General features: G+C 38.3%; 2 protein-coding genes across 2 annotated transcripts; both read right to left on the bottom strand.

Moving 5' to 3' along the window:
* Positions 1,310-13,702, bottom strand: LOC109721715 (respiratory burst oxidase homolog protein D). Its single transcript, XM_020249467.1, is given in 23 exon segments — positions 1,310-1,874; positions 2,780-2,852; positions 2,987-3,107; positions 3,480-3,525; positions 3,995-4,205; positions 4,785-4,934; positions 5,090-5,147; positions 5,329-5,444; positions 7,763-7,841; positions 8,053-8,181; positions 8,256-8,387; positions 8,488-8,655; positions 8,881-8,983; positions 9,393-9,508; positions 9,633-9,728; positions 10,478-10,792; positions 10,794-10,868; positions 11,495-11,664; positions 11,667-11,887; positions 11,999-12,109; positions 12,229-12,277; positions 12,396-12,525; positions 12,776-13,702. Coding segments are annotated over 19 exon segments (2,490 nt in total). The 5' UTR covers positions 11,773-11,887; positions 11,999-12,109; positions 12,229-12,277; positions 12,396-12,525; positions 12,776-13,702; the 3' UTR covers positions 1,310-1,648.
* LOC109721512 (glycine-rich RNA-binding protein 10-like) lies at positions 14,728-18,362 on the bottom strand. Its single transcript, XM_020249163.1, has 5 exons — positions 18,236-18,362; positions 16,760-16,876; positions 16,593-16,661; positions 16,410-16,516; positions 14,728-15,698 (listed from the first exon to the last, which is right to left on the bottom strand). The coding sequence occupies exons 2-5, from the start codon at positions 16,866-16,868 to the stop codon at positions 15,054-15,056; spliced, it is 930 nt and encodes a 309-aa protein (XP_020104752.1). The 5' UTR covers positions 16,869-16,876; positions 18,236-18,362; the 3' UTR covers positions 14,728-15,053.

Genomic DNA, 18,870 nt, shown 5'->3' with positions numbered 1-18,870 from the left:
TGCATTTTCACTTTGCTACCCTGTGGTTTAAAACGTATCAATTTGTCCCTCTGTGGTTTCGTTTTTATCTTTTTATTATCAATTTTATTATTATTTTTTTTTAAAATCAGTGACAAAGTTAAAATTAAAGGATACTAAAGTGACTATTCGATAAATATAGATGGTTATCTGAAGTTTTTTGTATATAATTTAACGAAATATTAACGAAAAAGCTTCCGAAAAGATAAAAATGAAACCACAGGGGGGTAAATTGTTAAACCACAGGGTAGCAAAGTGAGAATGCACGAAACCACAGGGGGGGTTTTTAAAGTTTTCCCAAAAAAGAAAATTCTAAAAAGAACTAGATTATTTTTCAAAATGTAAATTTCATTGCAATGCTGTCTTAGTTTTCAATGGCATTTTCCCTTCCTTCGGAAAGCTGGCAGTATGTGGCGCCTAGAGCTGTCCGTAAAGCACGAATTCGAAGTACCAATATCAAGCTATCTTTAAAACTAACCATGCAATTTAAAACTCGAAGCTTTATCATGAAAAATCGTGGTTGTTGCATGGTATTACAGGAGGAGGTAACTCCTCCAATCAGGTACAGCGAAATTGGATTCAACACCTTTCAATCCCAACTCGCTCTCGGTTGAAATTTGATAATTCCGCTCCGATATAATTATTGGACATAACTAAATTCCAACTTCTCGCCATTCCCCCCCTTGATTCAGTATGCCCTCCAACATCACTGCCTCTTCAGATTCTACCAAATCCAATTTTAGATGTCATCTGGCCCTTGAGAAACATTGGCACTGATTTAAAAGAAACCAAAAATTCATAGGGGAAGGAAAAACGAGAGAGTATTTTTTTTCTCAGGCAGTTATTTCAAAAGCTCACAACTTGTCGTCTCAGGCACAAAACACAACCAACACTTATATTAGATTAATGCAATCGAATGAGCAAGGTACATATCAATGCAACCTGGAACATGACGGACACTGGTGTATATAGAAAACTTAGCGGCTCATGTACCCCCACAACATGAAATTTGAAAGCTACATTTATCAACTTTAACGCATTTTAACATCCCTAACATCTGTTAATACAGAAATAGGAGACTCAAAAAGCATTTCTTACTGCACCACATGAAGTAAAACTTACGAATAAAAAACACTTATCATAATCAATAATTTGGAGCGCCCCACTCTGTCAGAACAAAAATGCCAGTACTACGCTCGTATGTTCATAGCATCAGCAAACATGGTTTTGAGCGGCAATCAGTTACCTCCGGTTATTAACGAGATGAGCTGCGATTTAGCAACTCATAAGATTTAAAAGCAAGATTGCACTATATTGGTAGGGGTAGAAGATATACAGCAATAGGTTTTTGACGCCATATTTGAGACATTACTTTTCCATTTCAACTATCTTTAAAATGTTACGAAATGCTTCTAAGAAGAAGCATAAAAAATTCCCCATTTACAGCATTCAGGGCGTAATTGGCAAGAAGAGGAGAAGCTTCAACCAATGGTTTCACCGTACATTACGCTAGGCAATGCCGAAGTGAGAAGTATCCTGACATCCAAATTTGCTACAGCTACCCCACTGTAGGGGGCAAAAAAATTTGATCTATATGTACAAGCAGAAAAATTCAGGTATAGAAAAAGGTTTAAGTTGTTTCTTGAATTTTAGGGCTTGGGTCGATTGACAAACTAGTCACGTCCTGAACTTCATCCAACTTCTCATTGAAGTGATCCCTTAGGAACTCCACAGCCATAAAAGTGAGGGCAGAAGCTGGAACATACCATATTATTCTCGGGACACTTCCTTTGAACAAACCATTCAAGCCCTCAGCAACCCAAATCCTTCTTAAAGCATCGAGGAATCCCTTGTACCTGGCAAAAGCAGTACAAAATCAAGCGTAAGTTTCTATTGAGTACTACAGCATAATCAACATCTGTCTTTTCTTCAAGTGCGTGAGATGAATTTGAAAAAGGAAAAACAGAGCAGATATGTAAAAGAGAGGATTGACTTTAGCAGAATGAACAAATCGATGGTATTGAGTAGAGACAAAAAGGAAGTATCCGCCGATTTCTATTAGGAAAAACACAAAAAGGATTCAGATGATATTATGAATGGTTTACAGTTATTTAAAAAATGAAGAGGATGCATAAGAATCCAACAGAGATGAAGAGGTTGACGCAGAAGAAAGATGTGCACTGAAGTTATACAAAAAAAGAGCCACAGAGATAGAGATCAGCACCAGCAGGAAATGATTGTATTTGAAATTAAAAAGTATGGGTTTCATCAATCATCTGAGGTCGGTAGACAATTGGATTAAACAATTAAATTGCTTTCATGAAGAAATATAATTTATGTAAATGAAGAAATATAATTTATGTAAAGTAAAACTGTAGAAACAAGTGTGCTATAATGTGAATGCCTCAGAAGCAAGGATTGCCATGCCAATCAGCACAGGCTAGCATGGCTACCATGTGCAGCCTATGCCGATACCGCCCATTTCGATTGTACTGACATATAAAATGGGGTATGTACTGAAGGGTGCCGGCATACCGTGCCATGCTGCTGAACACTAGCATATCCCGGGCCAGTGGCATGACAATCCTCGGCCAAAAGGATGGTGGGAGGAGTTAATATTAAATACTCTATAAAAAGTTGCCCAATGGCAGTGAGATTTCAATGATGAATGGTCGCATGATATTATATGTTAACCCACATAAAAGTCCTCAAGCATAGTAAGCTATATATACAAAACTGCAGCCAGCACAAAGTGCTGTACCTAATAGTGGATCCTTGTACTTGCAATCTTGTCTTGATCACATCCAAGGGCGTTGTAAGATATGCACTAAAACCTGAGGAACAATTGCAGTTATTACTAAGTATATATCATATATTAAACATAAAGAGGCAGGAAACTTCTTGTTTCCAGCATAGCTGACTAATGGCTATTAGACAATTTTGTTCAACATGAAAAAGCATAACTTACCACCAGCTAATCCTCCTAAAAGCAGGCCTTCAAAGGTACTACTAACATGCAAATCACTATTCGGTAGATATTTTTGCTTGCCAAACTCTGTCAAATCTTTCAATGCTTCATAAAAAGTAACCTGCAGATCCAAAGAATATACTGCATAAAAGCTGAAGTTGAGAAATATGATTGTCAATCAGAAAGGTAAAAGACAACATGTTCAGCAGACAAGTGTAGTTGTTAAGGATACTGAGTTGATACCTAATGCATGGTATTATCATCACAAAAAAATGAATAAAAAGAATCTGTTGCATTTTTGCTAAGTAAATGTAGGATGATGGACCTTACCATGAAGGACCACAATTTAAAATGGTTCAGATAACCATAAAGTAAGCCCAGTAAAGAATAATACACGACAATTAATTCAACTTGGTGCCAAAGAGTAGAGGAACACCATGAGGTAATATACTAAATTAAACCACAATACTAAACAGAGGTTGCCAGAGCATACCATCAGCCCAGCAAAAGGCACGTCCCTGGCAAGTGTAGACCAATACCTGTAGAAAACCGACACGGCACAGTTAGAATACATAATGAGATTCTCCCCATTTAAGCCATCTATGCATAAAACTACATGATTCACGGAGCCTAACAGGCTTAGTTATGCCATGAGCGAAAAATAAATAAAGAGCACAATTGCATTACAGGATAAACATAAACATTATCATGCTACCTAAAATGATATGAGATCAAAGAATTCTTTAAAGACAACACCAGACATGTCCTTGAAAAAAGTTAACAGATCTGGTCACAAGAACTTCTGAGCTTCTAACTAAGCTAATCAGGTAATACTACTTCAAGTCAAACCAATAAATATTAAGGAGCTCCATCATTTAGATGATGGAACAAAAAGTTGCAGTTTGAAAAGGTCTAGGATACAGAAAAACTGCAAAACTAATTTGAGCTTGAACAAAGGTTAAAAACATATGCCCTAAATCCGGTAGAAACAGAGAAAACTGATAATACCCAGCATATAATCCTCTGAGACCGTGTTCCTTGAAAATTGAATAGCCTGCTTGGACCATTCCAGTATAGTATCCATACATCTGGGCCCCGGGCTTCTGGGAGATATTTCCTTTTGTCATGGCTGAAATCCAAGAATTCCTGGTGCCTTGCACTTGCATACGTTGCTTCATGACTTCGCATGGCACATAGACAAAAGAGCCAAGTGTGTCACCTGGAACAAAGGAAAGGAGAAAAGATAAAGCCATTATTTACTAGCAAAATCATTATAACAGCTTTCTATAACTTATGCAAATAACTTACTTCACAAACAATGACTACAAAATATTAATTCTTAACTACATAAACAAAGAAACGAAGCAAAAACAGAGCAACAAGCAAAAGATTCAATGTCTCATATGAATCTAGAAAACATCAGTAAAGAAGTAAATTTTCTATAGGATATAGAATAATAACCAATAAAGATTCTTCACCTATATGCTGCCAAGAAGTAAGGACAACTTTGCTACCTCACATATATGTTTAATTTTCTATTCAGAAAATAAAGATCTGACTTAATCAAACCTAATTACGCCAAAGGATACAAAAGCTAAAGCATAAAGAAAAGAAATCCAAAAGAGAAAGTATTGTTGGCTGTTGCATAAATCAATCAGCATGGAGGTAAATCTATCAATAAGAGCAATACAAAAGTGCCTAATTGATAGAATGAAAAGTATTCTAAGAACACACTTAAGTGGAAGAGTTCTCAAAATGGGATTAGAAAAAGAATCAGATAGTACATATCATTGCTCACCAACTGCCCCCGCTATGAAGTGAGACCAATGACCACTTAGATTAGGATTAACTTCCTCCAACCATTTTTTGGTAGATTCAATAATACCAAAGTATGTTGCTCCAGTAGCAAGTGAACCAGTTACTCCTGGAGTAATCCCCCGGTAAAACCCTGAAGAGAAAGAGCCAAAGGAGTAAGAAAGATATAATCTACAAAATCTACCATAACTTGATGAGTTTTGCTTGATCAATCCAAGGCACACATGAATTTATTAACCACACTACTGCATTTGATCCATTATAGGTGAGAAGCAAGTGGAGATTGACCTTTCAAACCATCAGCAACCCAGACAGTCCTGACCATCTGCAGTATGTTCTTCTGGGTCTGATTGGAAAAATAAAAAAGTGCAACAGCTTTGTGACAATCGCCGATAAATGCATTAAATCCATAAGCAATCACTATTAATTAAAATGTAGAACCACGACACAACAACATGACAGTGATAATGAACATCAACTACTTGATCCATTATAGGTGAACATAGTTTCTCCGAAATTGCGCACACCTGAGTTCCAGTAATCACCGCCTGGCTCTGAATTCGTGTTTTCAGAGTGTCGATTGGATGCATCATGCCTTCGCCGAATGCCCCAGCAATTGCTCCCCATACAAATTCTCTCCATACTGCTTCACAAGGGTTAGTTCTATTCAAGATCCGGATTTTCTATATTGCATATAAGAATATTAACTATAAGAAAATTATAAAAACAATCGCATTTAAGTTCTACATCATCCATTAACGTTATAACACTCAAACAATTAGAAATCGAAACAATCAAAAGATTCAAAACGCTAATTTTCGATTCATTCACCATTAGCATCAATTCTATCACGAATTCGAGCGACCGAGCTGAAATCTACAGCAGCTCAGCCCGATTTAACCATTTTCTCCGCGATAGAGTGCTCGGTGTGGTGATCCCAACACATATAAACCATTTCCAACACTATCCCGACCTTGATCTCCGCACTAACGCTCTAAACCCGTAGAAAATACAAAGAAAATGCTAAGATCGCTACGAATACTTGCCGAAGAAGTTATCGGGTGGTCGATTGGAGGAGGAGCTCGGCCTGGGATCTCCAATGGCGTGGGGGGAGGTCGCCATCGGCGCGGATCGCCTCTATCGCCCGCTCTCGCTCGTGTTGCAAAGCGTTAGAGGGTTAGGGTTTTGCGAGCGTATGGCTGTGTAGGGTTTTGAAACGGGCGCCAATAGCGGTGGTTATAAGCCGAGTGATTCTGGGGCCAATTTAACAAGAGCGGGGGAGACAGGAGAGAGAAGAAACCGAGATGTGGGATGGGGTATTTCTTGCACCAGTGGCGGTGATAGGACGAGATTAAGGTGCCAGTCAAAAGTATCGCGCGTTTGGATTATTTGCGAGTTTTTTCCTTTTCTTTTTTTTTTTAAACCCCAACTAAGTACGTCCTTTTGATATTAACGGCCATTTAGCTCTCCTGGTGGAATATATATATATATATATATATATATATATATATATATATATATAGACTATAGTCCACTCATTGTGATGTCATATAGGTAATTATATTTTATCCCACATAATGTATTCTACTTTCAATTGTAAAGGAGATTTTATGTTAGGACAGTATTTTCTTTAATTTTTTTTACAATCACTTAAATTTGAAGGAGAATTCTTTCGGAGAATTTATTGTGACATTTTATAAACTCTCTACTGGTTTTAAGACTGTGGACGCAGATGTTGAGGAGTCAAGTATAGAGATTTTAGGAGGTAAAAATTGGAGTCTCTTGGGAGCTCACAGTCTTCCATTTTGACGGATAGTTTTACGCCACTTGGCTAGCTCGGATGATGAGTGGCTTATATATAGTTGTGGAGTTCACCTCCACTTTTTAAGAATTTAGTTGTAATTTTTACTCCCGGTTACAATATGCATATTTCTCGAACTTTCTATCTCTTGCACTTATTAGGACGAATAGGCCTGGCCTAGCAAGTAGAGCGATAGACTTTGCTCACTTTGCGGAGGAAGGCGAGCACCGCACGGACTTGACTTTGCTGAAGTCTACAGCATTTAGCTCTCTATCGGACCTCTCCATGAGTCAGCGGGGCCGGATTTGGATCGAACCTATTCGGCCCAATTTTAGTTAGTTCGGGCCCTGCCTTCCAGAAGATCGGCCCGGGCTGCACTTTTGAAAAAAAACATAAATAATTTACGCTTAGTTTGGTATTAAGACCAATCTAACGCTATTAAATAATACGAGCTCATATATTCTGATCGGCGGCACCGGTGCCGTCCACAGCTCATGCAAAAGCTAACAATTTGAATTAAAGATTTATTTAAAATTTTAAACTACTTGCAATAGTAAGTGACAAAGCATAAAATTTAAATTGATACAATGTTTGTAGAGTTCTTTTGAGATATAAATACAATTTATAGCGCATGTAATTGGAACAGAGGCTAAGTGAAAGGCTGAATTAGTTAGAATAAGAAATGCGGCTAAATAATGCGAGCTAAAATCAAGGGGAAAAGGAAAAGGCAATGACCTTATTTAGGGTGATTTTCGCACTTAGTCTAAGACTAAAAACTCATGCAATCAAATCCAACAATTCATGAGAAATTATTCTCAGGCACCAAAGAAAATGAAGCTTTTTAAAATCCGATCCTCAAGTTTGACGCGGATTTCAGTTTCGTCTACGGAGTTTCTGTCAACTTTGATTTCGAAGGTATTTCGCCATGCGTTTTGTGTCTCTTATGTTGCGCTATAAATAGCGTGTCATTTGGTTATTACGGTTGTGGGCGCAGTTTCATGCACTACTACAAAATAATAGGGTGGAACTGAGAGAGCTCCGAATCGGAGCTTTTCTAAACATACATATAGAACTGCTAAGTTGTGGTTAAGATTTAAGTTTCTCTTTGGCGCAAGAGTAGAGTAATATAAGCAAACTAATTATCATGTCTAGAACCTTACCAATCCTCTCTCCGACATGCCGACAAGCCAAACCAGAAAAAACCCTGGACCAATTTGGCCTAGCAAATCTGGTACGCACCTGATAAAATAGTAGCGAGAAAAAGAAAAAAAGTTATCATTTGAGTATTTTGGTGCATGGTGCTGTCGATTACTGCGAAAGTTTTAGTCCGTGATATTAGTAATTAGTAATTTGGAGAATTAGAATGCTGCTTCAAATTGAGTATATATATTCTTTCTTCAAAGTTCATCGTATTTAACCGCAGATCATAAGGTGCTAGCAGAAAACTCACCGGTGTCCTCGAGATGATATCGACGCCATTCCTCGTGAAATGAAGGGCTTGGATTGCGCTTATCAATGCGGATCTCTTGTCCCCTTCTTGATGCACACTAGTCAAATAATTGTACATCTCTATCACTCCCTACAAACACAATATTACCAATTATAAACAACTCAGATATGAGTGAGAAAAAACAAATTTATGTCCTCTCTCACATGCTTCTCATCTAGAGCAGAAACATCCTTCATAATGTCCCTAAACCACTCAAAGGATCCTTGCTCTCTTGTGACCCAGTAGAAGTAGGCTTTTCGCGGGATCTCCGTGTCGCGAGCCTCGCCACTATCTACCTGTGAGATTCATCAACATATATAAATGGTGTTCAACGTGATTAATATGAGTATATGAAGAAGAGGAAGAAAAAAAAATTGTTTGGATTCACGTAATTACCTTTTTGAGACCATTAGCAATGTCCTTGAGGATGCTAATGAATGGCGTCGCGCCGATTCCAAGGCCAATGAGCAAGAGGATTTCATACTTGGAATGGTCCTGAGATGCTGCACCATAGGGCCCATCAATGCATATTTTGGGCAAATCAGAGGTGCCAGAGACTAGTGCCTGCACAGTCACAATAAAATCTTTTCTACATTATCTAAGAAAGCCATCACTAACTCCGTATTAAAATCAAGGACAGGCTTTTGGAGTCTAATATTTGTAACAGTTTCTTTACTCGAAAAGCAGCTGACATGCATCCAATAATAAAAGTTATGATATGGGGTTCCGCATAATGTGTTTTTCGGTCTCAACAGTTTCTTCCCTAAGGATAGAAAGGAAATTGAATACCTTTTGGAATATGCTGTACATTTGATAGCTCCAGTCTCCAAGTGATCTGATATGCATGCTCAGGTGTTCATCGTCTGGCGCGGAAGTAAGTGAAAATGGATGCCTTTGATGCATGAAATTGAGAAAAGATGTGAATTTAATAAACCAACTAAAAGTCAGAGAACAAATTGGATTTTAAAAAAAAAAAGAAGAAAAAAAGAAACAAGTGTGGGAAATGTAAATAGTGTCAGGGAGATAGGCATGCAGTTTTCCATTAGAGAGCTATCTAGCATAACATTCATTTTCAGTTTTGTGCTACTACCATAACTTTCTGTCTGTTGATTCCAAAATTCTCAGACCACAAAGTTTCACCTATTGTTCCTGCTGTCATTTCATCTTAGCATGAATCAGAATCAAAAGCAAAACATAACATATCCAATTCTCAAAATCTAATTTTGAAACAGAAGCAAAATTGCAGCAACAATTCTGTCAGAAAAACTGCTGCAGAAAGAAGTAGAATCAAACATGCTTACCACTCAAACTTAGAAATCTGCGGGCATCGTAGGAACATAAACATTCCGCTGCGGTATCGAAACCCTGCAGGCTTTTTCATCTTCAGAGAAAGAATCTTCCCCGGATAAACTTTTGCCTGCCATGCAAAATAAAAGGGATCAATTAATAAATTAAGCATCACTTAAAAAGAAAAGATAGCTCAAGCATAACATATCTACTGTCTCAGGAAAGCAACATTAATCTGCTTCGTAAGCACGCACCTCGAGGACTTTGGCGTCGTAGATCTCTGACCTTATTTTCCTAAACACACGCTCCGCGGTGTAGATTACAACAGGAATTGATACGTACATCCATGTCTGCATGAAAAGACGGAATGAAGAGATCAGTATGAATGATGAAATTGTACAGGTACATTTGCAATATCCATGAAGAAAGTAATTGCCTAGCTTATTCAAAGTCTATTTTACCGTTGGAGTCAATAGAAAAGGCAAATCTCCTATAATACACCAGATCCGGCTCAGTTATTTATAGAGTGAATATATCTGCCATTTCTTGACATCTCTCTTTTGATTCTGATTCAAAATCATGGTGTAACGTCTATCTCTTTTTTTTTTCTTTTTTTTTTTTGAGAGATTCTATCTCCTAATATTTGAAATTGCCAAATGCTTTATTTCTACTTTTCCAATAAAAAGAAAAAAAAGGGGTTCCAACAGCTCGGTCAAATATGAGCGAATGAAATACTGGAGTACGCCTATTTATTTGGTCATGTGAGTGCAGTGTTGTTTAATAAAATATTGCTCAGAGTAACACCGTTACAAAAAGCGCTCTCTTAAAGAATAATATTATGTTTACAAGCAACACTTAACAAGCTTTCGCAAACTTGCGAGTTTGCAAATGCTTTATACTTGTTTGCACGCATTGCGTTGCTCATTCATTAAAATCTCTCTACGTAGCCTCTTTCGTAAAAGCATAAACTCAAAATAAATTGGAGCTTCAGCTTTTGAAAAACTATACTATTTTAGCTTCCGGCCACAGCAAAAGTTCTAACTTTTTCTTTTTTTTATTTCTCACACGACTTCGTAAGTTTTGAGCTCGATTGCTATACCGTTTTCTCCGTAAAGTCGTAGGTTAGAAAGAGGAACATGGAGTGGACAATGAGCAGCGTGTAGATGGCGATGAAGAGGTGGTGCGAGTACCAGAATGCGTTGAACCCCGCAAACCGTCTGATGTGCCGCGGCAGCGAGGCGGAGTTCCTCCTCGAAGGCCAGGTCGCCAGCAGGAACGCTGCAGCCATCAGCACCACCATCAGAATCCCCGTCACGCCCTCCGTCGTCGCGAGGATGTCTGCGTAGGACGGCCGGCGGTATTGAAAATCTTCGGCAATTGTACGCCCGAAGACCGACCGGTCGGCGCAGGCAGGCGATCCGCGGGAAGTCGCAGGTGAGGTGGACGCCGCCGTGGAGGATCACGCCGATCATGATCCCTGCCGCGATCAGCTAAACTAAAGGGAAGGAAATTGTAGTCAGAAAAGACCATGGATGCTCTACCAGCTTAAACTTTTAGAGAAAAAATATTTCACATCATTACGTGCCATAATCAATGTAATGATGTTACGATCAAAATTCAGTTACGTGTGAGAAAGGATGCTTAGTCATATGATTAAAATATCGTTCTCCCACTACGTTAGTTTTTGGGCAAAAAAAAAAAAAAGCTGGAGATTATAAATATTAGGTAAGATTAAAAATGAGAATAAAAAACATACAAAATTTATTTGAAATATGGACTGTTTGAATTGGCTATCCAATTTTTCAAAATTTTAATTTTACTATCCAATCTTCAATTTGTTCAATTTATATCAGTTAATGGCACTTTGTCTTCAAAATTTGAATGCGTAATTTATATTTACAGATATAGCTAGGTAATTTAATCCCTATATACAATTCACACAACCATAAATTTAGTAAAATAAATAATTGGTTTAAATTTTTAAATCAAAATATCGTTTGCTAACTTAAATTAATAGGATGGGTAACCAATGCAAAATGATTCGTGGTTTAGATAGATTCTGTATGTTTTTACTAAAAGAAAGAAAAATATGAACGCAATCTAAGATAGGAGAAACCTTGTGGAAGTTGATGGTGTCATTGAAAGGAAGGATGGAATTGATCCGACGGCTCCTGCGGAGCCACGTCACCGTGTTACGGCACACGGGGAGGAGCACGAGGGCCATGTTGAGCTTGAGAGTCTCGGCGGCGCCCTTGGCGGTGCAGAGACAATACCCAATGACTTCGACGCCAACCGTTGGCGGTACTGCACGAACTTCCAGCTAAAGAGGGCCGCACACGCCGCCAGCCAGAGCAAAACCGTCCATATTCGTCGCCAGTGGGCCCGGAGGAACATGACGGTCAGACAGTATGATCAGACGGTTGCGATCGGTCGTCGGCATCGGCGGAAACCGGTGTAGAGGTAGTGTTTGTGTGGAAGTGTTTACCACTTTGTCTTTTGAGCTATGTAGCTGTGGACATTGCAGTAGAAAAAAGCATAATTTGGCTAAAAAGGAGTGGTTATTTAGAAGGGTGGCATCTTTGTAAATTAGGAGAAGTTGAGGGGTGTTTAAGCGGAGAACCTCAACGGCTACTTGGTCGGCATCGAGCTCGTCGATGATTAGTCGCGCGCACTCGGTCGCCTCTTCTCGTGTCAACGTTAGCTGATTTGTGCAAGCGCTAAATAATATAGCCTAGAATTACAAATATATTACTAAGTTGCCACTCTATGAGAAACTTATTTTCTGAAGCAATTAATAAAATTATGAGGAGAAAATTATAATTATAAAGAGCATGGAAATTTTTGAATCACCTGCGTGATTTCCTTCTCTGTGATACTCCCACCAAAATTTCTCCCACAGCTAAGAATTGTCAAAAAAAATAATAACTTGTTTTAGAGAAATATTAAAAATTCTAAATATTAAGAATTAAACATAAAGAATTTATAAACAACAATTTGATAGTGCTAATTAAAATTACTCATCCAAGTAGATTTTGATTTTGGGGCTGGAATTCGGTGAGGAGGCTCGGTAGAGATTTGAATTAAAATACTGATAATTATGATGGTCTTGCAAAGAATCTTCTGAGATTTCATTCATTTCCTTCATTTCTGAAAAAAAAAAAAAATAAATAAACCCCTAAAAACAAGCAAATAAATAATTAATCAAGACATATTCAAGTGAAATTAAACACATTCAAGGGATGGTGGAATTCGGGTTCGACTACATGAATTGTTCAAGTGTAGAAGCAAATTCAAATTCTACATGAATAGTAAATAAGGCCCAAAATTTATTTATTTTTTGCACTGTATTATTGTTGTTTTAATCTTAATCTATTTGGCAAAAAAGGAACTTAATTACCTATGCATTGTGATATATTGGAGTGATCAAAATTCTCCTCTGCCTCCTTCCATTCGAGGGCCCCGTTTGCGTCCCAATCTAAGAAGTCGACCCTCGTCGAACGGTTCGATAACAACCTAATTTTCCCATTCTCCTCCTCCCCGATCACAACCGCGGATGTTTGAGGCGGACAACATGGTAAAGGATGTTTCTGATTATTCTGACAAAATAGAGGACTAGTCCCTGAATGCAAATTTTTATCAAATGAGGGTGGGCTATGAAGTATTGGAGAGGATAGATTGTTTGAAGATGATGTACAAGCGTAGCACGGATCGTCGCGGAAATGGACATGGATTTCAATTGCTGGGCAGTCCTCATGAGAGGTTTCTGATGAACAAGAGCCTGAAGAGGAACAGGCGTTGAGGGCAGATTCAGAATGAGGGGCGGGAGTGTTTGGATGGATCGAAATTTTGATGATTTCTGAGTCTTTGAAGCTCTTTGGTAGAGGATTTGTAGTCGGAGTAGAACACAAAATTGAACGAGAGAAGTTCTCTTCGAAAACTACCATTTTTGGACTCTTTAGAGTACAGAGCAAGTATGGCGAAAATTTTGATTGATTGGTAGTTTCTGATTTGTATGTAGGGAGTGTTTGGTAGATTTGAACTGTAATATGCGTAAAACGTTAAGAATCTGCGCTGTTACTGAAATCTGCATCATCTTCCCATGAAAGGAAGTTGTGGGTGTTGCAGTATGCAAACTCCTGACCATTACAACTTGTGCGTGAGTAAAGAATCAGCACTGCTGGTCTCTGAGTCCGCCACTAAATCTAAATGCTGTTACTCGCACCTCGCTAGGTTGAGCGAGTTCCGCATAGATCTTCAGTTGAAACAACTATGCAGTCGACGAATCGACGAAAAGGGATATGGGAATCATTTGATAGGTTATTTCTTTCGTGCTAATCGATGCAGCTCCTTTATGGTATGTGGCTTCGACAGGAATGGAGAGGTTGGAATTGGCTCTTGTTGGTGATTGTGAGTGGATAGGGAATATGGAATGCAGATGTTGGGTTGATTTGGTAGCTTGGAAGAGGCAAGAGGTGATGTTGGAGTTAGGATTGACTCGTATCTTTAGCATTAGTTGGCAATGTTTAGTTGGGTTGATAAGAGTTTGGTGAAACATTCCTTTCTTGCTTTATCTCCTTAAAAAGAACAATTTTAGCCCTGCAAGGACATGGATAGAGCCTTGCCTACTGCAGGATTTGTAGGCTTTAACACAGAAGATAGGTGACCTCGGAAACCTAAAGTTTGGCCGTTTTGACCCACTTTTAATATACGGTTGAAACGTACAAAACCACATCCTCATTTTCTTTTCTTGGCTCAACAACTTACCTCGAGATCTAATGCTTTAACTCGATATCTAATGCTCGAGATCTAATGCTTTAACTCGACATCTAATGCACAAGAATAACGATACCTACCAATCAGACTATCAGATTGACAGTAAATCATGCTATTCGCTGATGTGCTTACATTTTCACCTTGCATTATTCACAGGGCTCTATTATAATCACGTCTCAAGGCTCGAAACATACATACTAGATACATCACATGGTTTCTATCTTATCATGACTCACAGATTAGGAGTTGTAATAAAAACCTAAAGAGGTAGAATAAATCAACAACAAAATTACACGATTTTGTTTAAGCAAACAGGAATAGATTCGAAGTTCATTGTCATCAAGAAAAATCAATAAATTTGTAACAAGAAGACCAACTAAAGAGAGAATACATATTAACCTTTGATATACACCCGCAAAGAGAACTAAAATAAAAGTTACAAACAACAATCAAAACAGTTTAGTTTAATTATTACTAGTATAATTAGATATTAAATTTCCCATCAGCTAAATCTGACAAAAGATACTCACTGCCACCGCATATAATTCTCTTCCCATATTGTAACACAAACAGCTCTTCTCAGCAATGGAAAACGAAACAAATTTTATTCACATAATACTCGAGATATAAGTAACATTAACTGTCATCACTGTTTCGGAGGTTCGCAGCAAGTAAACAAATGAAAGCATAAAAGAAAGTACCCATATGATAGCCTACAGAACATCAGGTTCACAGGTTATTCTCTAATACACTTTTCCTTTTTTTCTTTTTTTTTTTCAAATAACATCACAGTTCCTGTCAAATAACAAGATACAATACTGGGGACCTGTTGTCGATGACAACCAGTAACTAACTCATTGAAGAGTCGATGAGCTTTGGTATATTAGACCCTCTTTGGCATATCACCTCTTCTTGTTGGCATAGTCATCAGGCTCGTCATCATCGTCGTCCTTAAAATCATCCTCCAAGAAGTCGTCCTGAGCATTAAACTGGTCATCTCCTTGGTCAGTCCTGCTGCCATAGCCTGTGGTCGCTTCACCGCCACCATTCTCACCNTCGTCGTCCTTAAAATCATCCTCCAAGAAGTCGTCCTGAGCATTAAACTGGTCATCTCCTTGGTCAGTCCTGCTGCCATAGCCTGTGGTCGCTTCGCTGCCACCAGAAACACCATAATTCCCACCAGCACCACCAACACTGTTGCCACCATAACCCCTGGTGCCGCTACCATAGCTTTCAACATCTCCAGTGTTGTAGTTATCTCCACCGTAACTACCACCAGTGCCACCGCCACTGTAGCCGCCAGCACCGCCACCATAGCCCCCTCTGCTGTACCCACCACCCCCACCATAACCACCACTATTACCACCGCCACCATAGCCACCACCACTGCCACCGCCATATCCACCACCGCCATATCCACCGCCCCCATAACCGCCTCCAGTGCCATATCCGCCGCCGCCACCATATCCGCCACCGCCATAACCGCTACGGAATCCACCACCACGGTCATTGGCATAATTGACCCTCACCATCCGGCCATGAAGATCCTAATACAATTGAAAAGATTAAATCGCTACAAAAATTGCAGCACCATATCCAAAGAAATACACACCAAACAAATCTGCCAGCACTACACAAGCTAACTGTCATTTACATGTTTTTCTATTTTATACGCGCTGCTTGGGTAGGAGAATAGGAGAGAAGAACATATAAAAGTAAAAATAGGGGAAAAAAAATCTCTCATTGGAATAGAAATTTAAGGGAGAGGAGGAGAAAGCGGAAGAAAGGGAAATAAGATACTTCCTCGAAACCTCATCCTTTGTCTCTCTTTAGAAGTGGAAAAAAAAAGAGGATAGAAAAGAACACTATCAAAAGTTCATTTTCTCTTCTTCCCTCCTATAAATCCAAACAATTTACTTATTTCTCTCCTCTTCCATTTTTTCTTTTACTTTCTTTTCTCTTCTACCCCATTCTCTCTATCCAAAGAGAAAAATAAGGCACTAAAGTTAGTTGCTCTACTGAATGGTTATAGTACAAGCAGCAGGAGAGCACATCGAGGGGAGTGCAGTGGTGAAGGGAAAGCTAGTTATTATTCATCATGATGATTAATACATAGTGAGAATTTGTTCTTTTACAAATTTAGTTAGGAGGAAAAAGGACAATAGCAGCAACCGAGTAATTCATCGTGACAGTAATGGCAGTGACACTGAAAATTAATCCCAAGACCAACTAATGCTGGAAAGTATGGAAACAAGTACCTTCCCATCCATGCCGGTAATGGCAGCTGAGGCCTCTTCACTAGATGTGAAAGTAACAAAACCAAATCCCCTTGACCTTCCAGACTCTCGGTCAATGATAACTCTAGCTGAATAGATAAGCAACTTAGCTAAAGCATATTTACATAGCAACAAGGAAAAAGAGGAGAAAAATATATCTCTTACCTTCAACAACTTCACCATAATGTGTGAAAGCTTCTTTTAGACTTTGATCATCTGTACCATATGACAGCCCTGTATAGGATATTTTAGAAAAGATTCAGAATCTGTTTAAAAAGGTCAAGTCATTAAGTAATGACTAGTGATGAAAAATATAAGAAAGTGAGCTGAACCTCCAATAAAGAGTTTCGAGGATGACATGCATCGTACTGCTTGGTATACTGATGGATTGGAAGCTACAGCTTTCTTAAGAAGATTTTGAACTCTAGTGGCAAATGCCATCTTGAAAACTGCAACAAACCAGCAAACTCCTGGTATCATTTCACGCAGTTGATCAAAATTTAAATATACAGTAAATGCAGAATAACTAACAAATAGACATACAGGATAAGTTAAATAAAAATATGTATTAAAAGGAATCACGGTAGGCATGTATCACATGAAATATAAGTGTACAAGAGGAATATAGATATATCGCTTGCCACATTCTTCTCTGAAATATTTCCTAAAATTTGGAAAGAAAAAGGAAAATATATATTATTCCTCTCCCTCTCCGTATTCTCTTCCTTCATCCCTTACTCTCCTTTCTCATCATCTCTCCTCTCTTCTACATATCCGCTCTTCCCTCCGGGTGGGACTAGCTACAATTATCTGACAAGCCCGAACTGAGATGTAGACAAACCAAACAAATAATCGTGATCCATGCAAAGAAATATCTTTATGACTTTGAACATGACCAGTGTGCTGCTGTCGCAGCAATTTTATGAAAAAGTTCAAATTTGCTAACAACGATAAGTGCTGACAAGTTATTCAGTAGTCTTTGCTTGATATTCTTTGAACCACCTGCTTGCCTGCTGAAAAATGAAGCCCTCTGCATCTTAACCATATTACGAGCAATTTGATTCGCTCTGACTTAAGCTCAAATTTAAGCACATCGCACATAAATACCATGGAACAAACCCTATTTGTTTTTCTCCTAAAAAAAAATCAAACTACAGCATTAAATGGACTACCCATACAGTTAACAGAGAATCAAACACAACTAAATCAAACATGCACAACACCGCCATAAGAGTTCGGCGTGTTGCCTATGTTAGAACAAAGAAATACTTCTCGAGGTAAAAAACGATTGCTTTTCTTCAAATTAGATGCGATTTCCTGTGATTTCCCAAGCAGCCCACCGAACCCGACAAATTAAACAAATCAAATAAGATGAAGCACCATCAACTGACTTTTGCATGTACAAGCTAAAAATTCCAACACCTCAGGGTTTATATAATAGTTTCCAGATAAAATTAAATAAATAAGGATCAGAACTCTAAAATCAGCTTAAAATAGCATGATTTCAAACTAAAATGGGAAATGGGAAAAGTAATCATAACAACAAACAAAGTTACGACAGAACATTTTATACAGATCAAATAACAATATGAACGGACAAATGAGAATAAAAGTATCAAAGCACGTAGATGCTGAGATTCGGAGATGAGAACACTTCTCCACCTCAAAAAAAACCAAAAAAAAAAGAACCAGACACATTTCACGATGAACAACAGCTAACTAATCAAATCGATCACAAAACCTACATCAACCGATTCCAGTAGCAAGATCGAGAGAACCGGAGGTGGAATTAGGGTTTGGAGAAGAACCTGAGCAGTGGAGGAGACGATCCCCCTCTTTCGACCGCTTTCCTCTTCCGAAAACCCTACACCGTTTTCGGTGAGAAAGGGGGTTTTAGGAACGACGGTGTTTATACGACTCCGCGTGAAATCACGGCCGTTCGTGGGGGACTGCTTATATGATGGCCGTTGGATGGGGGCAATGGATTTTTCGGGACGGGGCAACTTCGGGAGATTTTTTTTTTGGCAGGTCCTTGCGGTATAGTGTTCCTGAGGAACACGTTAATAATATTCATTTTTTTAATAATATCTCCACAATGCACACAGTATAAAAAATTAGTTTTTTAAAGATAATTTTAATATAAAATTGTTATTATTATTGGGCCTTTGAGGTATGCATGACTGTTACATAGATTTTTTTTTTTTCTTGCTAACGGACTATTTTTGTTCATAAAAAATAATATAAAAATAAAAAGTGATCAAATGTGTAAAAGCAAAAAAAACATAAATGAATTCCAAATAATAAATTCCACATAATAAATTTTCCTATGACATTTGGCAGTAATAAAAACAAAAAAAAAAAAAGTTTCAAAAGATTGAGAAGTTCATTGTCTAATCTAGTAGTTGAAGAACCAGTGTGAAGTAATCTTTTGTTTCTTTTTCCC

Source organism: Ananas comosus, linkage group 15 (assembly GCF_001540865.1).
Source record: "Ananas comosus cultivar F153 linkage group 15, ASM154086v1, whole genome shotgun sequence".
In the NCBI taxonomy this organism is placed as follows: Eukaryota; Viridiplantae; Streptophyta; class Magnoliopsida; order Poales; family Bromeliaceae; genus Ananas; species Ananas comosus.
Note: the sequence above shows the minus strand (reverse complement) of the source record. Positions and strands in the feature narration are given on the sequence as shown.